General features: G+C 40.2%; 1 protein-coding gene and 1 pseudogene across 2 annotated transcripts in view; one reads left to right on the top strand and one right to left on the bottom strand.

Moving 5' to 3' along the window:
- The window catches only part of Pou2f1 (POU class 2 homeobox 1), a 160,362-nt gene that overhangs the window by 74,766 nt on the left and 57,865 nt on the right, over positions 1 to 27,731 (top strand). For both annotated transcript variants that reach the window (XM_045156232.1, XM_045156238.1), the window contains one exon: positions 11,502 to 11,567. In XM_045156232.1, coding sequence (XP_045012167.1) covers positions 11,510 to 11,567 — 58 coding nt within the window. In that variant the 5' untranslated portion in view covers positions 11,502 to 11,509. The remainder of the gene's footprint in view (positions 1 to 11,501; positions 11,568 to 27,731) is intronic.
- LOC105945119 lies at positions 19,689 to 20,077 on the bottom strand (annotated as a pseudogene).

Genomic DNA, 27,731 nt, shown 5'->3' with positions numbered 1-27,731 from the left:
ATGTTAAAATGTTTGTATAACATTTCTGTATTGTAAACGTCATTAAACAAGAGTAAATTAATTTGAACAAGCCCAAAGAGCTATTTAGTGTGATTGAACAGCTGTGTCCACATTTTATTTTATTTTTATTTATTATTTTGGTTTTTCGAGGTTGGGTCTCACTCTAGCTCAGGCTGACTTGGAATTCACTATGTCATCTCAGGGTGACTTTAAATTCATGGCGATCCTCCTACCTCTCCCTCCCAAATGCTGGGATTAAAGGCATGTGCCACCACGCCCAGCTCACATTTTATTTTTTGTAGTTCCATCCTGGAAATCCTTTCCTGTACACCCAATGAGGCACCAGAATCCAGGAGACAGATGAGAAGGAATACTACCCAAGTCACTTAAGGGGCCAGGGTTAACTGTGGAGCTCAGAGGTGACTGAAAAGACAGTACAAAATAAGCTACGGTAGTAGGTAATGAGTGACTACAAAAGAGGCACAATGGAACTACTTTTGAAAAGATTTAGTAGAAGAAATTCTCCCTAACACACCTACCTAGTAGGTATGCCCTGAAACACTGCATATAGAAAGGCAGTATAGGAAGACTGAAAGTTGAAGAGAAACAGACATTAATCAAGGGCTTTGGGACCTGTGGTGGTTTGATTCAGATGTCCCTCATAAACTTACGTGTTCTGAATGCTAGGTCTCATGCTGGTGGCAGTTTGGGAATTGGAGCCTCCTGGAGGCAGTGTGTTATTGGGGATGGGCTTTGGGTGTTATAGCCAGCTTCCCCTTCCCAGTGTTCAGCCCACTGTCCTGTTGCTGTTGTGCCCTTGATGTTGGCCATTAGGTGATATCCAGCCTCTGCTCGTGCCACGGTTTTCTGTGCCATCATGGAGCTTCCCCTCCAGTCACTAAGCCAAAATAAACAACTTTTCTTCCTATCAGCTGCTTTTGGTCTGGTGCTTTCTGCCAGTGTCATGAAGCTAAGTGCAACCGGACCCAAGGAACAACAGATGTCAATTCCTGGGGTTTGTTTTGTTTTGCCCCTTATTTATTAGATATAAAGCTAAGGAAATTGGGAAAACAGCAACTTGCACAACAGGAGAGAAAAGGCCTCAATAAAAGCTGGCTCTTTAGCCACAAGAAGAAAGTTGTAGACTCACAAGATAGAATACTTTAGACAGTAGTCACTTACCCTAGAAAAGAACTGTAGCTGAATTCCCAAATGCTAGCCCAGCCCAGTGGAGAGCCTAGACCTGCTCTTACCAGGTTGTAGCAAGGCAAATGCCCTAGAAAAGGCATTCTTTCCTGTTGGGTGCTGCCAGGGAAGACTCAGTAGGGAACTGAGACTTTGCATCCTTTCTGGGAATTAATAAACAATCTAGTGTTGGTGGGCTGATCAGCTATATTTTCAAAATGGCTAAATATCATGATGTGGGGGAAGGGTAACTGCTTAGTAGTTACCAAAGAGGGAGAGGATTGGGTACGCCTGTAAGAGGGTAGTAGGAGTGAATTCTTTTTGATATAACATTTCTATATGTATATATTGGTTGCAGTTGTGGTTGTTCACTAATATCAGTTTGCTATATTTGAAATACTGCATGGTTGCACAGGATATACCCAGTGGGGGGTTGGAGTAAAGTGTACATAGGACCCATCTTTGCAGATTCCTCTGCATTTTTTCTTATGTTTTATATTTTATTTATTTGTCAGCAGGAAGAGAGAGAGAGAAAAAAAAAATGGGCATGCCAGGGCCATTAGCCACTGAAAGTGAATGCCAGATGCATGTGCCACTTTGTGCATCTGGCTTATGTGGATACTGGAGGACTGAAACCCCAAGTCATTAGACTTTGCAGACAAATGTCTTAACAGCTGAGCCATCTTTCCAGCCCCTTCCTATAAATTTTAATGATCTCAAAATTGAAAGTCAAAACCAAAAAAGGATATCATAATTACTACAGCATCTCAAAGGGGAAAAGTAGTTATTTCACATCTAGGGGGAATAAAGGAAGATTCGAGACCATAGATTTTAAAACTTGTTTTCCCTAGAAGTTAGACTTTTCAGAAGTTTATATAGGGAAGGAAGTATATTTTTAGACAGATTGAGGATTAACAAATGTATATAATACTGATAAGTATGAAGAACATTTTGAATTTGACTAGTATAAAGAAATTTTTTTTCTTTCAAGGTAGGGTCTTGCTGTAGCCAAGGCTGACCTGGGATTCTCAATGTAGGCTCAGGGTGGCCTTAAACTCATGGCAATCCTTTTACCTCTGCCTCCTGAGAGCTGGGATTAAAGGCATGTGCCAGCTCACTCAGCTAGTATAAAGAACTTTTTTTTTTTATTTTTCGAGGTAGGGTCTCACTGTAGCCCAGGCTGACTTGGAATTCACTATGAAGTCTCAGGGTGGCCTAGAACTTACGGCAATCCTCCTACCTCTGCCTCCCAAGTACTGGGATTAAAGGCGTGCGCCACCATGCCTGGCTTAAAGAACATTTTTAACTGAGGAAAATAATTATCCAACTTTGTATCTCGTGTAGAACTCTGAGATGCTTGTGTTATAACACAGATTTAGTAAGATTGAGTGTGAGAGGTAGAAGACACAAATTTCTACTACTACAAATGAAACAATAATTCAAAAACATGGATAAGAATAATCAATATAGTATGGGATTCTAAACAAAACAAACCTGATTTTTTTTCATGGGTTTAAGAAATAGGATCAGGGCTGGAGAGATGGCTTAGTGCTTAAGATGTGTTGCAGTCTGGGTCGCATTGCTGTTCGAAATCACCCAACCAAGAGCAGCTTCTGGGAAAAAGAGATTTATTTTGGCTTACAGGCTCGAGGGGAAGCTCCACGATGGCAGGGGAAAACGATGGCATGAGCAGAGGGTGGACATCACCCCCTGGCCAACATAAGGTGGGACACAGCAACAGGAGGGTATGCCAAACACTGGTGTGGGGAAACTGGCTATAAAGCCCATAAGCCCGCCCCCAACAATACTTTCCCTCCAGGAGGCATTAATTCCCAAATATCCATCAGCTGGGAACCTAGCATTCAGAACACCTAAGTTTATGGGGGACACCTGAATCAAACCACCACAAGGTGCTTGCCTGTGAACCCTAAGAACTCATGTTCAGTTCTCCAGGTCCCATGTTAGCCAGGCACACAGCGTGATGCAAGCACATAAGGTTGCATACATGCACAAAGCGGCACACGTGTCTTGAGTACAATTATCGTGGCTGGAGGCCCTGTGGTGCCAACTCTCTCTCTCTCTCTTGCATTAAAAAAAAAAGACCAGTCTGTTGGGCTTGCCTCAAAAACAAAGAAATAGAGTTACATTCTGGTTATTAAAATTATTAAAAATTACCAAGATTGTTAGAAGGAAAAAAAGAGGCCTATTGTAAAAACCCTGGAGTAACCTATTCTTTAATTATGTGGAATCATCACAATTGATAATTAAATATTTTGGTGGTTGATTAGTATTTCTATTTGATTCTAAGCATTCTGAGGTTCCATATTAAATCTCCATTTCCTAACCCAGTGCCTGGCAGAATTTAGTAAGTACAGTACACATTGAATGCATCAATCCGTGAAGTCAGTGACTTAGCCAAATTTGTTAATGAAAGGACAGTTACAGAGGTAAAGAAACAGAATGGTGTTAGATGAACTAGAAGGCTGTTTAGTGCTGTGGTAAAGAAGGTGGTTAGAAGAGATTACAAGATTTAAATTTGTACGATGGATAAATTCAGGATTGGATTTTATAATATGTTTGCTTTGTGTTTTTCTAATGTTTACTTTTAAAGGGTGCTACCCTGCTAGACTGAATTGCAGGCAAGTTATCTCAATGGCTGCAAAAAAAAATAATAATAATAAAATTGCACAGACTGGAAATGCACCATTTAGTATTAATTGCTTTTTGAGCTGGCTGCTTTCTCAGTAACTGATTAGATTTAAGCCACTTTCCTCCTTGCTTGAATCCTGGTTTCCGTGCCCTTCAGCAGGCTTGCTCCTCAGTATGTGTCCCTTCTGCTCCTACGGTAGATTTGTAAGGTTATGAAGAACCATTTATTTACTGTGCCCCAAGCCTGTTCATGCTAGTTTGTACTTTGTGCTTATGTTAATTGCACAATTTAGGCAATAAAGCAAGAAAAAGAAAAGGAAGATAAAAGTTTCTGTTAAAATTGAAGTTGAATGTTTTGAAAAGATTTGACAAAAGGTAATTTACAAACACATTGAATGAGTAATGAAGAAGAGAACTATTAAATAGGGGTAAATCTGGAAAGTAGAGGGGGAAAGGAAAGGGGTTTTCAGCATTCTGATTTCTTCATATGTTTTCTCAAGCAGTGTTTTTCTATATGTGGGTCATAAAGTCATTTAGAGGAATCAGCTGTTAAAAATGAAAGAGTGTCTGGGTGTGGAGTTCAGTAGTGGAGCACTAACCTAACATACACAGGCCCTGGCTTCAATCCGCAGCACTAAGAACAAAACAAAACAATGTTATGGAGAGAGGATGAGAATTTGTAAGAACTCCAATACTACAGTTATGCCTAGTAATGAACACTATTTCACAGGTCTTTTCTTCAGCAAATGTATGTAAAACGTTGCTTCTAGTAAAGTTGAGAAACTTGAGTATGGCTCCACACTAAAAGGAAAATGTTGATCTAACATCAAAAGATTGGTGAATGAATATGTGAGTTGGGTTATAGTATCCTTTTGATCTCTTGTTATTTGGCAGGGCTTAATGTCCAAATTGATAAAAGTACATTTCTTTCTTGATACCTGCCCATGTAAATTTCATAAATGTCAAAAGTTCTACGGTATGTTGTTAAGCACTGCGAAGCCTATGGCAGGTTCAGGAGCCTGTCATTCATATATATGCTAGGCTATAGTGCCTAGCAGTGGTGGCAGCTGTGGTTAAGGTTTTCAGAACTTGTGGGTATTCTTTTGTATTTGAGCTTAGTAAATTATTTAAGTTGTATGTGGATGCTGAGGGTTTTCCTGTAAATAATTTGTAATTTTTAAGATAAAAGTATCTTATTGCCTAGTATTGACTAGAGCAACACCACTTAGTGTTTTCAGTGAACAAGTTAGAACCCTGATGTAGTACTTAGGAAGGAGAGAATGCTCAAAGAGGATACTTCCCATGTGTTGGAGTTCCTGATGTTCAAACATGCACAGCCACATGTGGTGACTCAGATCTGTGATCCCAATACTCAGGAGGCTAAGGCAGACAGATTGCTGTGAGTTTCAGGCTAGGCTAGACTACAAGAATGAGAGCCTGTCTCAGCCTGGTGTGGTGGCACACACCTTTAATCCCAGCACTCTGGAGGCAGAGGTAGGAAGATTGTCATGAGTCAGCTTGGGCTAGAGTGAGACCCTACCTTGCAGAGTCAAAATTAATCAATAAATAAATGGAAAACAAAGCTAAGCAAAACACACCAACAGAAACATGCACAAACTAGCCATAGCAGTTTAGGAGGCAGAGATGTAGGAGGATCACCATGTGCTGAAGGCTACCCTGAGACTATGTAGTAAATTCCAAACCAGCCTGGGCTAGAGATCCTACCTTGAAAAACAAAAAGAAAACATAACTAACAAACAAGCAAAGAAAGGAAGAAAGGAAAGGAAAGGAAAGGAAAGGAAAGGAAAGGAAAGGAAAGGGGAAGGGGAAGGGGAAGGGGAAGGGGAAGGGGAAGGGGAAGGGGAAGGGAAAAGGGAAAAGGGAAAAGGGAAAAGGGAAAAGGGAAAAGGGAAAAGGAAAGAAAAGAAAAGAAAAGAAAAGAAAAAAGAAAAAAAGAAAAGAACTATGCACAAGTCCACCCGAAAGGCCAGGAAAAGTTGCTGAGTCAGTCCTTGCCACCCGTTGCATCAGGCATTCACCATACAGAATCTTTTAAAAAATTCTTTATGAAGACCTCATGTCTCATTTCCTCATATATGTATATTGAGTTAAATTTCACTCTTCATTTTGGGAGAAACTGGAATGTGGTGGTTTGATTCAGGTGTCCCCCATAAACGTAGGTGTTCTGAATGCTACGTTGCTAGCAGATGGCAATTGGAAATTAAAGCCTCCTGGGGGCAGTGTATTAGTGGGGGCGGGCTTATGGGTGTTAACAACGCCCCCTTGCTAGTGTTTGGGACAACTCTCCTGTTGCTATGATCCACCTTATGTTGGCCAGGGGGTGATGTCCACCCTCTACTCATACCATCATTTTCCCTGCCATCATGGAGCTTCCTCCTTGACCCTGTAAGCCAAAATAAACCTTTTTTCCCTACAAGCTGCTCGTAGTTGGGTGATCTTTACCAGCAGTGCGAACCAGATTGCAACATATATTTTAAAAATCAAGCAGGTTTCTTTAAGGCAGGTGGTCAACAAAAGCAGGTTATTAATGGTAGGACACCCTTGAGAACTCTGCTTATATCTAGTGCACTGTTCTGTGTATCTGTATACGTACTGAAAACAAGCTATTGTATTGTGCTACTGTAGCCACCTCCACACCCGCTATAGCCTGAATGGATAGCTCATCATAATGCATCATCGTAGCCAAGAGTTCAGATCTTGATGTCAGCCAAATTTGACTCTGACTCCCAACCCCAAATTATTGATATGCCATTGGATGAAAGTGTTGCAGTTCTACCTGCCTCAGTTTCCTTATTTTTTTTTAAAATTTTTATTAACATTTTCCATGATTATATCCTTATTTTTTTTACTTTATTTTTGTCTATTTATTTATTTATTTGAGAGAGGGAAAGAGACAGAGAGAGGGAGAGTTATTTGTTTGAGAGAGGGAAGGGGAGAGACAGAGAATGGGCACACCAGGGCTTCCAGCCACTGCAAATGAACTCCAGATGCATGTGCCACCTTGTGCATTTGGCTTACATGGGTACTGGGGAATCAAAGCAAGGTCCTTTGGCTATCCAGGCAAGTGCCTTAACCACTAAGCCATCTCTCCAGCCGCATATTTTTAAGAAAGTATAGTATTGCATTTTTATATATCTTTTTGTGGTATTTTTATATATCTCTTGGGTTCTCTAATGGTTAGGATATAATATAATGTAATATCTGAAAACTCTTCGTGTTGATGGTTCACCTTGTAAGTTCACTTTAAATTGAATAAACACGTTGCTTAGTAGGGATATATACACAGAGATCCATCAAATGGTATTTACTTGAAAAATTTTTTGTTTTTTTGTTTTTCGAGGTAGGGTCTCACTGGCCCAGGCTGACCTGGAATTCACTATGTAGTCTCAGGGTGGCCTCGAACTCACAGCGATCCGTGCGCCACCACTTCCAGCGACTTGAAAATATTAGTTGTGCAGTTTATATGGCCTGATAAGAAAAATCGGCTTCATGAGTCTAATTTTGATGGGAGCATATTGTATTATAGGTTACATTCAGCTATCTGTTCTGTTAATTTAATGATAATATAAAAAGATTCATAGAAAATGAATATGCTACTCTCAAAGATACTTTCCTACACCCTGCCTGGCTTCTGCATTTCTGCTGCTCTCATGTTTTAAGTAGGACTTTTCTCCTGACACTGTGTGTTAATAACTGGAAAATTCCCTATCAGTAGACTAGCACCATCTTGACAAGCCTGTGTTCTGCTCCTACCTTGCTAATTGTTTCCTTGGGATTATTTGGATTGTGTGTAGAAAGCTTTTTGCAAATCCTCTTATTACTGAAGTCATTGTTGCCAGCAGGAATAAGATTAAAGGTGCTTAAGTCTGTAGAGTTGTTTCTAATTTGTACGTGTCATTTCAGTGGCATTTTAACAGAACTGTCTCCTGTCCCTCCCTTCTCCCCTGGTACCAACTCAAGTTAGGTCCAAGAAGCCAGGCCATTGGAAGAAATCTCATTTTATCCTCCTAATTATTATGCTGGCACTCAGGAGATAATTTTTTCCCTTCATGCACTGCCAATTAATACGCAAATAAGCTGATAAATATTTATGCAATGATTTAAATTATGCGGGGAGTGCTTTCAGTGTATTCTGTAAATGAATTGTTCCTGGACTTCAAAGTGCTGGCTGCTGTGCTAACGAGGAGAGATTTGCATAAGGCCCTAATCACATGCATACTGATTAAGCTTCATTATGGAAACTGCCAGCTGCAATCTTTGTTTCTATTTTATTACAAAAAGGGGAACTTTTCATGCTTCAGTTGCCTTGACAATGTCAGTCCTAGCTGGTAGGAAAGACTAAAACTCCTCTGAGCAACTGAAGTTTCCTTATTCAGTTGAAGATTGCTATGGTGTAACTGAAGTATTTTGCTTCTCCTGTTAAGCCACTTTCCACTCCCCACCCTTAAGAACATAGCTCAGATTTGTTAGAAATACCAGTACCTTCTTCCCCCCACCCCAAACGCTACCTGTGTTCTTCCTTGCCTTGGACTGTCTGCACCTCTGGAAGATTTCACAGCTATGCTGGACTGCAGTGACTGTGTTCTAGGTGGGTACCAGTGCAGTTCTTGCCTTAGATGCTTTAATATGGAAATGGCGAGTGTGGGATTGACTATGCATAAATGCTTAATCACACATGTAACCAATGTGGGGGAGGGATGCATTGAGCAGGAATGGAGGACAGCATTTGCAAAGCACAGCATTCTGGGGTTTGCATTCTGTCCCTCCCCAAGACTAGCTCTTCTGGTTCAGAGGGCATTTGCAGTGAATACTATAAATTTAGAATTTGGTTTGCACGAAGGATATTTGTGTCTTTTGGAAATTTCTGTGGAGAACATTTCATATAGTTTTAGACATTTTAAATCAGAAACATGATATACACTGTACTTAAATAATATGTACATATTAATAAAATGTTTTGCATATGTAATGAGAATGTCTCAAGCAAAACCAGAAATGCTTAGTGGATGGTAAGGTGGCGCCATTGTACAGAAATATTAATACAGGATGTGACTGCAGTGGAAACTGCACTAGATCTATTGCTTAATTTCTAAATTTTAGCAATTACTAACTTTTCAGATTTCGTCTAAGATTAGCCCTTGTTTTTATTTCTTAAAAAATTATGTTCTACAATTTTCAAGTTTTGGAAAACCTGTTTTTCCTATAGAATAGCAACTCTTTTTAGAGAGGACATGCTCTATTTGAATATATAAGCTATCTTCAGTAAGTAAGATTTTAGATAGATTTAAGTGCCTTGATATAGAGATATATGCTGCCTTATCATAGTAAGTATCATGTGAGTTTTTCTGTTTACATGCAAGATGATTGAAACTTTTTTAGGTTACTATAGTTACTAAGAAAGACAGTGTCAACTCCAAGAGTTTGATATCTGAAGCTTAAAACTTTTGCAAGTGACTGTTCTCAGGGTGTACTTTTCCATACTAGAAAATGAAGCAGTTGTCAAAGATAAAATAAACGGGTAACTTCTGGAAATGTCTGAATTCTTATGTAGAAAGCATGGTCTAACCTCAAGGTAATAGTAATATTTGTCTATCACAGTAAAAACCTCTATCTATCTAAAGTGTTTGTGGTACCCTGCTCATCAGACTTCTTACATAGTCAGCCCAGTGGCACAGGCCTGTGGTTTTTATATTACTCAGAAAAACAAAACAAAACAGGTTAAGTATCAAAGAATTTACTTGTATTTCTTGTACATTTACCAAGGAGGGGAACTCAAGAAATGAAAGTGAACTTTTTTGAACATTAAAAAAAATATTTTTAGCATTTATTGTAAAGTTAGAAATTATGTCTCTTATTTTCAATTAACATTAAATATCATTATAATACTCTTACCATCATTATTGTATAGTTAGTCAAAGTATAGTTAAATATCTTTGAAGTTCTTGATAATTTGGTAAAAGAAAATTTGTACAAGATACCTGTGACATAACTTTTCATTTATAGTGTGGAAATGATAAAAATATGCAAGGTCAGGCTCATGACTTGTTACAAATTAAGCTCACTGGCGACTCCTTAGAGAAACCCACACTTGTCGTATCAGCTCTGCTTTCCTCCAAGAACATCCTTCTTTCTGCCTTTTAATAAATCTAACCCGGCTTCACACAAAAAAAGTTGGGCTTCCTTGTTTCTGTAATGTCAATGTATATGAAAAAATTATTAACTCATCATTTTTTTTGCTTTCCCTTAAAATACATTCTAAAGAAAGGTTTAAGTACTGTGTACTTAATGGTATATATTCTACTCAATTTCGTGATATTTGTTAACTTCCATAGCATTTTGTTTCACTCATTGAGGAAGATAATTTTCACAAAGATGTATACCTGTTTCTTTCAAACTTTAGTGTGCTTTAAGTTTTTCTGGAGGTGAAGAAAGAACTTCTAGAATCACCCTTATTTATAATCATAAACATAGGAATTCTAACTCTTTGAATAAGCCAAAGATATGGGAGAATTGCGTAAGCCTGTATGTCAAGCATTAGTTACTGTATTAGGAAAGATATTGTATGAAAGAACAGCCCCTGTTCTATGAAAGAACGGCCCCTAACCTTTTCCATGTGGACAGTGCAGCTGTGGATAACATGGTTGGGACTTGTAATGATTGTTTTGATTTCTATTTAAACATGCAGATGATAAAACGTGCTCTTTGAAAAACAGATAGAAAAAACTTGTTGCTTTTGAAATATAGTTTCATTTATTCTCACTGATTAGTCAAATGGTTTTTCTTGGGGGGGGAGGCCCAACTCATTTCATAATGAACTTGTTTCATTATAACTTTTAGTTTTGATTGAATGCAGTAGATATAGAACCAACTACTTTATATTTATTCTGTTTTTAAAGAAGTACAGCACTTGGGAATAAAACTTTGCTTCTGGTTTTGTTTTGTTTTTTGTTTTTTTGGGGGTTGGGGAGGCAGCATCTCACTGTAGCCCAGGCAGACCTGGCACTTATTGGATAGTCCCAGGCTGGCCTCAAACTCATGGTTATCTTCCTGCCTCAGCCTCCTGAGTGCTGGGACTAAAGGCATGCACCACCATACTTGTCATAATATTTCTAATTTTTGAGGCACTTCCTTGCTCCCCAGTTTTGTTTCTTTAACATTTATTTCTTTATACTTAGATAGTTATATAATCATATATCCTTATAAACATGTTTCTTTTGTTCTTCCTTCCTCTTCCCTGCTCCCTGCCCTTTTGGCCCACATTGGCCTTGAACTCAGGGCAGCCCTCCTATCTCAGTCTCCTGGGATGGGATTAGAGGCAGGTACCACCATGCCCAGCAGTATTGCTTCTATATATAAAGAATTTATGCACCTTAGCTGATGAGACTATAATTTGTTTTCAGCTTAGACCTCTCTTTTAAGGACTGGCAATTTTAAAAGATGATTTTATATGTGGATACTTCCAAGGTTCAAGAGATCCTGAATTTTGGTAACTTTGTATACAATTTATAATGTTTTAGTCTGACATTGTGCATGATCTCTTTGAATATTAATTAACCCTTCCCTATACAATAGTTTCATCTTGTTGTTAAGTTTTATCTTCATACCCGTTTTTTAAAAATAGCTTATTCTACTTTGGCTTATTGCAGACTCAAGAATGAACAATCCGCCAGAAGCCAGTAAACCATCTATGGAGAGTGGAGATGGCAGCACAGGTAGGAGAACGCTCTCTGAGACAGCTGTGTGTGGGAGAGAGAGAAAAAACAATATTGGTGTGTCAGGGCCTCCAGCCAGTGCAGTCAACTCCACACGTTTGTGCCACCTTGTGCACATGTGTGACCTTGCACACTTGTGTCACCTCATGCGTCTGGCTTTTGTGGGACCTTGAAATTTGAACAAGAATCCTTAGGCTTCGCAGATAACCACTAAACCATCTCTCCATCCTGATACAGGTTTTTAATGAGACCTTCTAGAGCTGAAAGAAGGTTTCCATTTCACCTGTACGTACATTTGGCAAATAATAGAGCAATTTGTATGTTAAGAGTTGTCATATATGATTTAGTACTTGCAGGTACTGGAGTTGTTTTTTTTTTTAATAATACTACCTTTCCTCTGTAGATTGCTTCATGTGTCAGAGACACTACAGGGAAGTCATGGGAATAGTCCTCTGGGATAAATAGTACTGAATTACGGATTTGCCACTTAATAACTGTGTGACTTTAGGCAATCTCCCTAATCTTTTTAAAACCTAATTTATTCAATTATATAACGGGGATGTTTCATAGGTCATTAGAGTATTAAGCGTGATAATATATGTGAAATATTAAGCATGGTGCTAGCATACTGTTAAAAGTTTCTGTGATTATCGACCTACTAAATTTTATCCACTGAACATTTGGTATATCTATTAATTATATATTAATGTATAATTATATTAAAGTTACTATAATGTATTTTAAACCATACATTCACTTCTAATGTATTCTTTTATTTCATTTTTTTAAAAAATTACACTGGATTAAACCTTTTGAGGAGTAAATTAATTAGCATATAAATGAGAAAACGGAAGCCCCTTGAGAGAAAGGTAGCTCCATACAGAGTAGTTTGTCTCTTCAGCACATCCTCTGAAGTCAGTCTAATGCCTAGAAGACCTTCGATTATATATCTCTGTTGTCTGCCAAAAATGGCACAAAACTTCCCTGGTTTCTGGTGGATGCATAAATTAAAATACTAAACCATATTAAGAGAATTGTGGGGAAGGTTGCAGGGAAAGTATACTAGGATTTTCACTTACAGAGGGATGTGGTCTTTATTGCCATTTTAAAATATGCCAAACTATGGAAGATGGTAAGAATGATAGTCACTCTTAAAACTTTGTTTTCTACCTCTTCTGACCATGGAGTCTTAATTTGCAGTACAGGAATGAGTTGAACCAATATAAGTTATCTTAATTTGCAGTAGAGGAATAAGTTGAACCAATATAAGTTACCATGCTGCATCTTTTTTATTGGGAACTGTCTTGTACTTACATATGCTTGTTAACCTTTTAATCTAAAATGCATGTACTTCCTGTTGTTGTAAATGAGGCTAGCCAAATAGACTTTTGTAAAATCTGTGAATGGGGTGAGTAGCATTGGATTTGTCTGAACTTCCAGCCACAGTCCTCTTCCTGTTTCTGTTCTCTGCTTGGGCTCCATCTTCCTTTGTCTTACATAGTATTGGTACAGATGGTGGTGCTGGTGCTAGTGCTTTGGCTATTGCCAAAGGTGTGAGGGACTTGTTTGCAGACATAAACTAGCCAATTTATCCTCTTCAGAGACTAGTGGAGAGGGAGAACCCATGAATACCCTTGTCCAAGAAGCAGCATCAAAGAAAGAAGTACTTTTCACGCTAAAGGAAAAGAAACAAATGCAGATTAGAGAACACTGAAAATAAAAGGGTCTACTAGTCAGACCCTTGGGCATCTCTATGTTACTTTATTTGTTTGTTTGATTGCTTTGAGGCAGCATCTCATCGTTCATCCAGGCTGACCTGGAACTTACTCTGTAGACCTTGCTGTCTTTGAGCTCACAGCAGTCCTTTCACCTCAGCCTCCCAAGTGCTGGGATTAAAGTCATGTGCAACCATGCCTGACACTCTGTTTTGCTTTTAACACCATGATTTCAGTAGCTTCAATTTATTGAGTTCCTATAACACTTAATAAACCCTTGTCATGTGTTTTTTAAAACACATTATCTGATTTCAGTGGGAAAAAAATGTGTTTTGAAACAGGCATTCACTCTAGCCCAGGCGGACCTGGCACTCTGTAGTCCAAGCTGGCCTTGAACTCAAGGTAACCCTCCCAAGTACTAGGATTAAAGGCATGTACCACCACACCTGGCTCTTCAGTGGAAATTATTATGGTAGATTAGATATTATTGATGTGTGAATCCTAAGTGTCCTTGAGCGAGGCATAGCTTTGCTCAGCTTTAAAAAAATTTTTTTTTTAAATTTATTTGTAGGCAGAAAGAGACAGAATGGGTGTGCCAGGGCCTATAGTCTCTGCAAATGAACTCCAGATTCATGCACACTTTGTGTATCTGGCTTTACGTGGGTATTGGGGAATTGAACCCAGGTTGTTAGGCTTTTCAGGCAAGCACCTTTAACTGTTGGGCCATTTGTCCAGTCCCTTCTTAGCTCTTGATTAGGCTGTAACTCAGGAGTTTGGGTGCCACATGCTTATGGCCACACAACTTACTGAGTCAGTACCCTCCAGGTTCTTGCCTTAGGAATTTCAGTGCATAAGTCCATAGAGGGTGAAGTTTAGAAAGATTTTACTATAGAACTTAAGAGAAGGAAAGAAGGCAGAGCAGGAAATGGGAAAGTCCACCTGGTGTCTCTGATTGGGCCCTTTTATGGGAATTTACTCAATGGGGACTGGTCACTCCAGTTTCCATTCCATATGTACAGGTGCTTTCTGGAAGGAAAATATCTTCCAAGAAAGTGAGTAGTACTACTTACATCCCTAGGAAAGGGAGTTGTCCTTCTGGCCTCCAGCGAGGTGGAAGCTGTAAGGACTCTTACAGGGCACATGAGATAAGGAAGAAAACAAGATTCTTCCCCTACAAGTTTTAGGGCATTTCTCATCATTAGCCACCTTTAGATTATTTGGGGGGACCCTGTTACCCCTAAAGTCCCTCATATCAAAAGCTTGGAAATGGAGGCACAATACCTGCTAGGAAATAAAGGTAGGTTTAGGGTGGTACCCTACAAATGTTTTTTTCTCATTAACTGCAATAAATTAAATGGGAAATGGAGCAAAATTTTGCATGTATTTACTTATTTACAGGCCTATATTAGATAAATTCTGGCTAGAGAACTCGTTAAAACAATTTTGTGAATTTCTTGCTCTGTTTCAATCCAGAATACATGACAGCCTTTTTTTTTTTTGAGGTAGGGTCTCATTCTGGCCCAGGCTGACCTGGAATTCACTATGTAGTCTCAGGGTGGCCTTGAACTCACAGCAATCCTCCTACCTCTGCCTCCCGAGTGCTAGGATTAAAGGCATGTGCCACCATGCCCAGCCATGACAGCCTTTTTTATTTTTAGGTTTTCAAGATAGGGTCTCACTCTAGCTCATGCTAACCTGGAGTTCACTATGCAGTCTCAGGCTAGCCTCGAACTCACAGCGATCCTCCTACTTCTGCTTCCCAAGTGCTGGGATTAAAGGTGTATGCCAGCATGCCTGCTTTTTTAAAAAATTTATTTTAATTTAATTTATTCATTTATGTTAGGGGAGAATCAACATGCCAGTGTCTCTAGCCACTGCAGAAGAACTCCAGACACATGTGTCACCTTGTGCGTATGGTGGGTTATGGGACATTGAACCTGGGTCCTTAGGCTTCACAGGCCAGTGCCTTAGTACTAAGCCATCTCTTCAGCCCAGCTTAGTGTTTTGTTTTTTTTTTTTGGAAACAGATCAATAGAGAAGTATTTTTTATTTTTTGTGAGAGAATGGGCGCACCAGGGCCTTCAGCTGCTGTGAACAAACTCTGGACGTGTGCGTCCCCTTGTGGCACATGTACAACATTGTGTGCTTATATCACTGTGAGTCTGGCTCCCTGGGACCTAGAGATGAGAACATGAGTTCTTAGGCTTTACAGTAAGCACTTTCACTACTAAGCCATCTCTCTAGCCCCAGTTTGGTTATTTTTTTAATGCTTCTAAAACTGTGACTTGGGGCTAACAGCCGGCACTGTTCTACACTATACTATACTTCTCCATCACCAGCAATGACAGTTGACTTTCTCTTCTCTACAAAGAGAGGTAAGGTCGGTTGCTAATTGTAGTGACCTTCATGTTGCTAGGCCAAAGTACCTGACTAAAAGCAACTGTTGGAATAAAAGAATAAAAGTTTTTTTTGTTTTTTTTTTGGTTTATTTTTATTTATTTATTTGAGAGCAACAGACAGAGAATGAGGCAGAGAGAGAGGGAGAGGGAGAGAATGGGCGCACCAGGGCTACCAGCCACTGCAAACGAACTCCAGACGCGTGCGCCCCCTTGTGCATCTGGCTAACGTGGGACCTGGGGAACCGAGCCTCGAACCGGGGTCCTTAGGCTTCACAGGCAAGCGCTTAACCACTAAGCCATCTCTCCAGCCCTTTGGTTTTTTTTTTTTTTAATTGGCTTACAGTATTGAGGGGAAGCTTCATGCTAGAAGGGAAAATGTGGCCTGAGCAAAGGCTGGATATCACCTCCTGGCCAACATCAGGTGGATAACAGGAACAGGAGTGTGAGCCAAACAGTGGCAAGGGGGAGCTAGATACAATACCCTTAAGCCTGCCCACAGCAGACCTCCTCCAGCAAGGCTCCACCTTCCAAAGTACCATCAGTTGGGGTCAATCATTCAGAATGCATGAGTTTCTGGGGGATATCTGATTCAAACCACTACATTCCACCCTGGTCCCCATAAACTGATGGTCATCTAGGATGCTAAAAGCAAGGCATTCACTCCAACTTTTAAAGTCCCCAAAGTCATTTTGTTTGTTTTTAAATTGATCTCAACACTGTTCAAGTAGTCAAATGTCTCTAGCCCCGAGCATGTAAACCAAAAACACATAATGACACTATTAAGCATTTATACTGCAAATGATGGCATCACAAGGAAAGATTGAACTAATGTAAGACCTAAAACAAACAAGGCAAGCATCAAATCCTCTAGTCCACCTGAGAGCCACAATGAAGTCTCTGGGCTCCTGTTCCATCCCTCCAGTTGGGGTTCCCACAGCTCAAGGAGCAATCCATATTGGACCAGCAGCTCTCCTTGGCAGCCCTCCTATAGTCCTGGAATGTCTAAAATCCCTGGTTCCCCACTGCAACGCTACTTCACATCACCAAGGGGCCATTCATTTCCAATAAACCATGTTGCAAATCCAGTTACCCTTTTTTCCCTGAATTTGTTATACTCCCAAAGTACCAGATGTGCCTATCAAATTTGTTAATCTAGGAGGCAATTAAGCCAACTCTGAAGAGCAGGAAAATTCCTTCAGCATTCAAGCCCTCTGCTTTCAAAAGAGTCAACAGTCTTTTTATTGTTCCAATGCAGAACAGGTAGTGCATCCTCAGTGGTAGTAATCTCTCAAACAATTGCAGGTGAACAGACACTGTCTCCATCCTGAAACTTGGCTTTTTTTCTGAGCCATATCATGTCTATTCACACCAGTCCATTTCTTCTAAATTCAATCCTGCTCAAGTTCTCAGGACACAGGCAAAATACAGCAAACCTCTCAAACAAATGGCTTCTAGCCTGGTCCCAACAAAGCTTTCTTCTCCTCATAAGCCAAGCTCACAGAGCCCATAGTTCTTTCTGCATTTAGATCTTTCATCTCTGACCAGAATGGTCCATCAGACTGCAAAGCATCTCTTAGATCACGATTTCAAATCTTTCCCCATTCCCCCTGCAAATCAGTTCCAAAAGACTCAAAGGCACATGGTCAGATTTTTAGCAGCAACAACCCAACTCCAGTAGTCCCAGTTAATCTTGTGCATTTACCTCTTGTTGCTGGCAGAAAACCACCAGCCAAAAGCAGCTGGTGGGAGAAAAACATTTTTTATTTGGCTTATTGTCTCAAGGGGAAGCTTTATGGTGACAGGGAAAAGATGGTAAAGCAGAGGCTGGACATCACCTCCGCTGCAGCAGCCAGGGGAGCAAGCTAAACTCTAACCCCAGCCCCAGGAACACACCGCCTCCAGCAAGCCTCCAGTTCCCAAATTATCCTCAGCTGGGTACCAAGCATTCAAAACACATGAGTTTATGGGGGCATCTAATTCAAACCAGCACATTAATAAAATCAGATACACACACACACACACACACACACACACACACACACACACACACACACACCAGATGTGAGATAGTCACTTGTAACCGTGAAGTGCAGCAACTTACTGTCTGACTGTCTATAGTGCTGCCTTTGTAAAATTACAATTTAGTCACTTGAGAATATCAGAAACTTGATTGTTTCTCAGTGATGAATTTCTGGTACTATATTCTTAGAACTTCTTACTAATGTTAATTTATTTGCTTAAAAATGTAGACCAGCCGGGCGTGGTGGCGCATGCCTTTAATCCCAGCACTTGGGAGGCAGAGGTAGGAGGATTGCCATGAGTTCTAGGCCACTCTGAGACTACAGAGAGAATTCTAGGTCAGCCTAGGCTTAGAGGAGACCCTACCTTGAAAAACCAAGAAAGGAAAAAAAAAAAGAGCTATGGGTCTGGAGAGGTGGCTTAGTGGTTAAGCATTTGGCTGTGAAGCCTAAGGACCCTGGTTCAAGGCTTGATTCCCCAGGACCCACGTAAGCCAGATGCACAAGGTGGCGCATGCATCTGGAGTTCATTTGTAGTGAGTAGAGGCTCTGGTGTGCCCATTCTCTATCTATCTGCCTCTTTCTCTGTCACTCTCAAATAAATAAATTAAAATTAAAAAAATAGATAAATAAAACTGTAGACTTATATTTGAGTTGTGACTTATATAAGGATTATCATGTTTGAAATAATAGAAATAAATTATAGCTTGTTTGCATAATTTTATGCCTATGTATTGATTGGTTTTTGTACAAAAGTACTGTTGCAGTGACCTTCATGTTGCTGGACAAACATCCAATCAGAAACAAGCTTATGTGAGGAAAGAGTATATTTCAGGCTTACAGATTCCAGGGGAAACTCCATCATGACAGAAGAAACAAGCTCACTTCTGTGCATCATAGCACAAAGACAAGACCAAACAGTAAACATGAACAGCCAGAGTTCCAGCTGCTCTTAACATACTTTAGGGCTGGATTTAAAATCTGCTCTCCTGGAGACTCGAGTTGCGAGCTTAATCAAAACTACCTGAGTTTCTGGGTCCATTTGTGGAAGAGGTGGCAGAAAGAATGTAAGAGCCAAAAGGATAGGACTCCTTATAATGCACTCCTCCAGACACAAGATGGCCTGGATACCCATGACCTCGCAGTGCCTGACACAAACTAAACAAGACCATTGTAATAGGAGGAAAAGATGAGGACATCAAAATAAAAGAGTGATTGAGAGGAGGAGGGGATATGATGGAGAGTGGAGTTGCAGAGGGGAAAGTGGGGAGGGGATCACCATGATTTATTTTCTAATTACGGAAGTTGTCAATAAAAACGTTAAAAAAAACCCTATGAGCCTGTGACCTGTATATATCTACACTCTACTGTAAATACAATGGATCTATAAATTCTTTTAATTTTCTTTGTTAGTGACTTACTTAAAAATTTTTGGTGGTTTGTAAAAACTGTTTTCTGGATTCAGATTACTTTTGTGTTATCTTCTCTTGAAAAAATAATTTTAGGGCTGGAGAAATGGCTTAGCGGTTAAGTGCTTGCCTGTGAAGCCTAAGGACCCTGGGGCGCATGCGTCTGGAGTTCATTTTCAATGGCTGGAGGCCCTGGCACACCCATTCTCTCTCTTATCTATCTGCCTCTTTCTCTCTCTGTCACTCTCAAATAAATAAACAAAAGGGCTGGAGAGATGGCTTAGCGGTTAAGCGCTTGCCTGTGAAGCCTAAGGACCCCGGTTCGAGGCTCGGTTCCCCAGGTCCCACGTTAGCCAGATGCACAAGGGGGCGCATGCGTCTGGAGTTCGTTTGCAGAGGCTGGAAGCCCTGGCATGCCCATTCTCTCTCTCTCCCTCTATCTGTCTTTCTCTCTCTGTCTGTCACTCTCAAATAAATAAATAAATAAATAAATAAATAAAAATTTAAAAAGAAAAAAATAAACAAAAAAAATTTTTTAAATAATTTTATTTTGAAGAAAATGAGCCAAATTTTTATTTGTTCATTTCGTGCATTTGAAGTACTATTTGATTACATCCTTGGCCTGAGTCTCCTTGCCATAGTCCTTAACTACTACACAGCTGCAGCCAACCACCTTGCGGGTTTCCCCTCTTGATCAGTTTTGCAGAGGCCTACCCATTCCCCAGCTTATTGTTGTCATCAACTTTAATTAGGTTGATTTGGTGCTTGGCACAAAGGGCCTCTGCCAACTTGACCTACGATGGCTCATTACAGTGGGATGCAAGTGTGCAGATGGGCTTGGCGCTTGTCGAGGCTTTGGTGGCTTCAGGAGCCCCCGTGCTCCACCACTGGACGAGGGCGTCTTCAGCGCTGCTTGCAGAGCAGTGTCACGTCCGTTACTCCTGTGGCAGCAACGCCATCCTTGGCCATGGTGGTGGGTTACAGATGTTGAAAGCAACCGAGCCCCCACCTCCACACGACCTGGCAACAGCAGGGAAAGAGGAAAAATATAATACTCTGACTTGTGAGATTTTAAGGGGAATGATACAGTAAAGGTTAGACTTGGAGGTTATGATAGAGGCACTGAGACTGTTTTTGTTTTTTTGAGTTTAAGACTTGATTGTTGGAGTAGGGCTGGGAGAGGAAAAGACAGAGGAGGGGGAGATATAGAGGGTAGGGCAGTGGTACATGCCAGGGAAAGAGCAGAAGGGCCAGGGGAGGGGAGGAAGAAAGAGGAGTGTGTGGGTGTGGTAGTCAACTTTGTGGTGCTGGAATGAATACCCAAACCAGACATAGTTTCTGGAAAAAAGGGATTTATTGCAAGCATAACGATGTAGGAGAAGTTCCATCAAATGGTGAAAAAAGCTGGCTCTTGTATTTCCAAGTAGAGGGGAAACCATCCCCAGTAGCAGACAGCAAAGCAGGAAGCCCTGAAGTGGCAGCGCACGGCAGGGAACTGGCAGCAGGCAGCCGGGGCTCAGACTGCTCGGCACGCCTTTAGTAGGCGGGAATCCGATCTGCCACCAAACACCGACCCCTTCTAGCCAGGCAGCGGGAAATCCAAGTTACAAGCTTTACCTGCGTGAGGCTGGAGAGATGACTCAGTAGTTAAGGTGCTTGCCTGCATAGCCAAAGGACCTTGGTACAACTCCCCAGGACCCATGTAAGCCAGATGCACAAGGTGACACATGCATCTGGAGTTACTTTGAAGTGGCTGGAGGCCCTGGTTTGCCTCTTCTCTTCCTCTCGTCCCCTCTCTACCCCCATCTCCTTTCTCTCTCGCTCTCTCAAATAAATTTAAAATATTTAAATATAAATAAAAAGGTATTTGTGGGACCATGAGAATTCATTGTGAGGAGAAATTACTTCTAGTTAGGAAGATCGTAGAAGGCATGAGACAAGGTAGCACTTTACTGTCCATTAAAGACTAGTTAACATTTAACTGTGATGATTTATAATATGTGCCCAGCATGAAAAACTAGTGAAAGCTAAGATGGGGAAGAAGAGATAGATCTGTACCCATACCTGTTTCCTAATGAAATTATTTTATAAGAGAGTGAGAGAATTGGTGTCCAAGGGTCTCCAGCCACTAAAATCAAACTCCAAGTGCATGAGCCAGCTTGTGCGCATATGTGACCTTGTACATGCATCACCTTGTGCGTTTGGCTTATGTAGGATCTGGGGAGTTGAACTTAGGGTCCTTAGGCTTCTCAGGCAGGCACTTTAACCAATAAGCCATTTCTCTAGCACTCCTTATGATTTTTTTTTTTTCCTGAGGTAAGTTCACACTTTAGCCCAGGCTGACCTGTAATTCACTATGTAATCTCAGGGTGGTCTCAAACTGACTGCAATCTTCCTACCTTGGCCTCTTGAGTACTAGAGTTAAAAGTGTATGCCACCATGCCAGGCTTCCTTATGAAATTTTAATTGTGTTCTTTAGCCATCCTCAAATTTATAGTAGTTCAGTTCTTTAGACTTCAGCGTAACCTTTACCGTTGGCTTATTGGAATCATTTTCATAATTAATGAAGGTAAAGCATAGATATTTAACTATAAAATTTCAATGTTTTCCAATATTTGTTTTGAAATGTTAAAACCTCTTTAAAGCAGTTGGCCCATGTATTGCTTCATTTGATTTGTAACCAGTTAACTTTTTCATTTGAATTATGATAGTTCCAAAACTCCCCTGTCCTATCTTTCTTACTTCAAGGTTTTTGTTTTTTTTTAATTTGAGGGGGAGCAGATAGAGAGACAGAGAGAATGGGGAAACCAGGGCCTCTAGGCACTGCAAATGAACTCCGGGCACATGTGACACCTTGTGCATCTGGCTTACGTGGGTCCTGGGGAATTGAATCAAGGTCCTTAGGCTTTGCAGGCAAACACCTTAACTGCTAAGTCATTTCCCCAGCCCCAAATTTCTAATTCAAATCATTTCTATGATATGAAGGTATTTATGGCAAAGGAAAAGGCTAACAATATTAGTAATGCAAATCGTTGCATATTTATGAAGCAGCTCTCCAAAAACTGTTAGAAGTTTTTGGTAATCAGTAATTTGTTCATTCTATGGTATTTATTTTGGTAATGTGGCTGATATTAGGAAATTAAATTCACAAAGAAGGATGAACAGATACAATTTTCTCCAATGTAAAGGTTCCTGAAATACCAGGGTACTAGTGAATATATTTGATATTCTTCATAGTAATTTAAGAACCTGATGCCTTTAGCCAGCATTTTGGAAATATTTCCAGATTACTGGTAAGCATAGGGTTCTGGAAATTACCAGGTAATAGACCTAAAATAAAATTCAATCAAACCAGAGCAGTGAAGTTTCAAATTTCGGATTCTAAAGAACTCTTTTCTCCTTTGAACTTCAGGTTTTATGGGGAGGAGGCATTTTGAATACTGCTTGCTTTTATTAGTATTATCATAATGTTTACTACATATTTTACTGTGTGGACTAAGTTTACATTTGCAAGTAGTCTCCTGTAAGTCTGAGAGTAGAGATTCCAATACTAATTTGTCCTGGAAGTTTTTCGTAATGAAGTTTTGAGCTTTTAAAAATTATTTTAAGCAAGTTGCTTTATTTGTTTGTTTATTTATTTATTTGTTATTTGAGAAAGAGGCAGATAGAGAATGGGCACATCAGGCCCTCTAGCCACTATAAACAAACTTCAGATGCATGTGCTACCTTGTGCATCTGGCTTACATGGGTACTGGGGAATCAAACCTGGATACTTTGGCTTTGCTGGAAGGTGACTTAACCTCTAAGCCTTCTCTAGCCCCATAATGAAGTGGGTAATTCCATGGGTCACTGAAAGTAACTGGAGCACTTCTAATCGAGAGCAGAGTTAAGTATATACTACTTCATTGTTGATAGTTTAGAAGCAAACATCAAGCACTCAAGGTAAAGGTGCTTTATTTGACATATGTCACATAGAGAATGTTGTTTATAGAAGAATCTGACAACTATATTGACAAGCTTGCCTGGGTACTGCCTATGGGGCACCTGATTTTCTAAGTGTGGGAAAAGGCAAAAGGAGCTACAATTATGGACAGTAAGTGGCATCTGAATTGTGATAATACTTCTGTGTTAAATGAGTTGAAAGCAATTCATCCTTTTGACAAGAGAAAACCTAGTAACAAATTTAGAATTTTAAAAGTATTATGCTTGGGCTGGACAGATGGGTCCAGCGATTAGAGGTACTTGCTTGCAGACCCTGATGGCTTGGGTTTGATTCCCCAGTGCCCATGTAGAGACAGATGCATAAAGTAGGACATGAGTCTGGAGTTCATTTGCAGGGGCGGGGGGCCCTGTTATGCCTATATTTATTATCTATTATCTGTCTGTCTGCCTTGCTATCTGTCTCTCAAATAAATAAAAATATTTTTAAAGTTAAAAAAAGGTAGTATCCATTTTATTTGCTATCTAGTAGAAATGTGGACCACTAATGAGAGGGTTTGTTTCTAAAAGGCTGCTTTAGGCACAGATTATTGGAAATTGTTTATCATTTTCTCCTTTCTTCTTTAAAGGACAGCTTGGTTTCATGTTATCTCATTTTTGTCACAACTTTTTCCCAACAGGAATAAAGAATTTTGATATCCACCCTGTTATACTTTATATCTTGCTTGAAGGAAAAACCAAGACTCCATTACTCTTTCAATTAGATCCATTATATAACATCCTGGCCTAGAACAGTGGCAGTAGAAGGTGGGGGTGAAATGCAGTGGGCCACTGGGGGGTGGAAGAGAGGAGACTGAGGGGAGTAAAATAAGAAAGGGAAAGGATAAAATCTAAAATGAATGTCTGCATCTGGCATGGCTAAGGTAAATGTGCTGCCATTCTCTGTATGGGGTCTGATCCAGAGGGGAGTAGGCTTCAGTTCTGAAACTGTTACATTTGGAGGGATGCTGTGGTACTTGTAGGGAGAGGCATAAACAATTAAAGATAGTCTACAGAGATGTGAGACTGTCACTGGGGATACAGTGGATTGAGCTGAAGAGAGAAAGAGCTCTTCTACACATTGAAAGGCTTGCAGACGAAGAGACCATCCATGTCTTGTCTAGTAGGATAGCCAATGGCTGCAACTGACCATCTGAACCTAAATTACATAAAATGAAGAATTCTGTTTCTTAGTCATAGTTGCCATAGAGTTAGTGTTTTTGCCATGTGTTGTTATTTGCCACCACTTTGGGTAGCGCATACATAGACTATCCTCATGATTGTAGAGAGTTACATTTGGCATTGCTGAGATGGACAAAGAATTACAGAAATCAGAGAAGTGAGTTCATGGAATTGGCATGAGTGCTTTAAAATGTGGCTTCAAAATTGACAGTAGGTACTGGAGATCTTTAAAAACAGTTAGGTAAGTGATTGAGAAATAAATTGTGAGAATAGAAAGGCAAGTGAATAGTTGAGGAAGGGGAATGATACATGAATGCAATTAGCTTTGTTTTGTTTCATTTTGCTTTTCCTAGGTAGAGTACCCTTCTAGTCAAGACTGACCTGTAACTAACTCAGTCTGTAGGCTCAGGCTGGCATCGAACTCTGGTGATCCTCACACCTCTGCCTCCCAATGCTGGGAGTAAAGGCATATGCCACAGCACCCAGCAAAAGCAAATTTTTTTTTTTAATTTGTTTTTTGGTTTTCAAGGTAAGGTCTCACTCTAGCCCAGGCTGACCTGGAATTCACTGTATAGTCTGAAGCTGGCCTCAAACTCAAGGTGATCTTTCTACCTCTGTCTCCCAAGTGCTGGGATTTAAAGGCCTGCACCACCATGCCCGATGCAAATACAATTCTCAATAGACGTTTTGTAAGGGTCTTATGTAGCTAACAATGAGGAACTCAAACCCTGAAGACAATTCATCTGTTATTTTGGGCTATTTGTTTCTTAGATGCCACAGTTTTCTCAGCTGTAAGATATAGATTAGTGATAATAATGCATCCATCTCGATGCTTATTTATATATATTTATATGTGTATCTATCTACATACATGGATAGCAAGTAGGTTTGTGGATCAGTAAGTGTTCAAGTATTGGGTATTTATAATGAGTATGATAATGTCAACATTAAATTTTAAAAAGCAAAAAAGGGGGGTGTTGCTGAGTGTGGTGGCACACACCTTTAATCCCAATACTCCAGAAGCAGAGGTAGGAGGATCGCCATGAGTTTGAGGCCACCCTGATACTCCATAGTGAATTCCAAGTCAGCCTGGGTTAGAGTAAAACCCTACCCCCTGCCAAAAAAAAGAGGGGGGGTGTTTACATACCAAGAGGAACAAGCCAAGGGACATGGCAAAGAAAGGATAAATAATTCAGAAATATTTCCAGGGTTCTAAGAATCTCAGTTCTCTGCAACCAATCATCAATTTTATTCTAGTATAAAAACGTTTTGTGATTTGTTTACTCCTAATGTTGTATCCGAGACCTGTAGTAATGTGCCTTTCTATGCATGCAAGAAAGTATTCTGGGCCACTGACATTGAGGAATAAATGTCTTTAAAAAGAAAGTGTCATAATTTCCTTTAGATATAAGTAGGTCCTGAAGAGATTAGTAAAGTGTAAGATAAGTTTTAATTTCTCAAAGAATTGAAAACTATTTGTGTTATTCCTTAAACAACTTTTTTTAAAATTTTTTTTAATTATTTTTTTAAAATTTATTTATTTGAGAGTGACAGACACAGAGAGAAAGACAGATAGAGGGAGAGAGAGAGAATGGGCGCGCCAGGGCTTCCAGCCTCTGCAAACGAACTCCAGACGCGTGCGCCCCCTTGTGCATCTGGCTAACGTGGGGCCTGGGGAACCGAGCCTCGAACCGGGGTCCTTAGGCTTCACAGGCAAGCGCTTAACCACTAAGCCATCTCTCCAGCCCCTTAAACAACTTTTAAGTGTACTAAGAAAATACAGATGTTATAGGGTTAAGTTTGGGGAAAGATTACTTAAAGTTAGTTTGGCCCTAAAAATCATCCTACAGAAAGTAGATCCCAGTCTGGATATGGAATAACAAACAGGACTTTCAGGATAACAGGAATAATAGGAATTTCAGGGCTTAATAGGGAAGAGGATGAAGGCATTTGCACTTTGTTTCTGGTAAGGATACTATCAGCTTAGGAATCTCTCCGACACCCTTCTCCATCCCAGACATGCCTGTCCCTCCCTGTGAGAATATGCTGCTTCTCCCACTTACACATTTTCAGAGGATATACCTTTCCATTCTCATTTATGGAGAAATGACAAGAATGGGGTCCACAGAAAGCATGGAAATCAGACTCCTTTAAAAGATAATCACTTTGGAGTTGACATCAAAAGATAAAGGAAACCCATCTGGAAACTGAAAGTGACCAAAAGTTTTAAGTTAGCGCTCAGTATGTATCCTGTTTGGATACATTATTTGCCAAAGTTGTCATTAATTCTAATAAAACTAACTTTCAGGAATTCATTTCTGCATCTGTTAAGTGTAAATATACTTCCCTCCCTGGCTCTTGAGACACAAGTGTCAAAGACTTGCCCCCTTTTTTCTACCTGCCCCTCCTCTCACTCTTTGTCTTGATGCCTCTGACAGTAGTTGCCAATTTGTCTTCAACCTGGTATTCTCTGTGCCCATTCTAAGTTGATGGTCTTCAATACAGGATCTCAGAGGTTTAGCCCAGTAGTGCTGTTCTGCTGACAGTCCTACAGAGTCTGACATCCCAGCCTGTCATTTGTAAATACATTCTAATTTCGCAGGGTTTCTCAGTCTTCATTGTCTTATGGTACTCTTACATGGTTCACCTTTTCACTTAATAAGTTAACTTTCCTGGCTCCTTTTTCCAGTGTTCCTATTCCCCCTAGCGTTAGTTGTCTTTTGCTTCCAACACCTCTGCCCCTCATAGCAGCTCCTACACAAATTCAGCTGGGGTGTGTAATTGTGTCTATTCTGTTCTTTCCTTTTAGCCCAATTCTGCAAAAATATCTACATAATATTTTCTGTAACTTTCCTCATCTCACAGTAGTTTCCCAAACACTATACTGAAAGAGTCTGACTTTGCATCTTAAATTTCTTAGTTAGGAGAGTTGTTACTTGAGGGTCCATTTTACTTTGGTACCTTTGAATATTGTCTTATATTCTTTTACCAGATGGTCAGTTAGTTGCAGCCATAAAGTGCTACTAAAGACTCCAGAAAACAAAGATTATTGTATGCATATGACCTGGTAAGACGGGAGTCACTTGTGACATTCCTGGAAAGGCAGAACTTCAGAATTCAGAAAACGGAATAGCTTAGATCACCACTTTCATTGGGTTTTCCGTAGGAAAGGAAGGATGGGGCAGCATGAACAGTCTAGAATTGGCTAATATGAATAATGTCAAATATTCATTATACTTAGGAAAGGCAGTCTTTCCCCATCAGAAAGGTTTTTTAAGATGTCGAAACATAATATGGGGCTGGAGAGATGGCCTAGCTATTAAGCGCTTGCCTATGAAGCCTAAGGACCCCAATTCGAGGCTTACTTCCCCAGGACCCACGTTAGCCAGGTACACAAGGGGCACATGCATCTGGAGTTCCTTTGCAGTGGTTGGAGACCCTGGTGCATCCATTCTCTCTCTCT

Source organism: Jaculus jaculus, chromosome 1, assembly GCF_020740685.1.
Source record: "Jaculus jaculus isolate mJacJac1 chromosome 1, mJacJac1.mat.Y.cur, whole genome shotgun sequence".
Taxonomy (NCBI): Eukaryota; Metazoa; Chordata; class Mammalia; order Rodentia; family Dipodidae; genus Jaculus; species Jaculus jaculus.
This window is presented reverse-complemented; position numbering and strand designations above follow the sequence as displayed.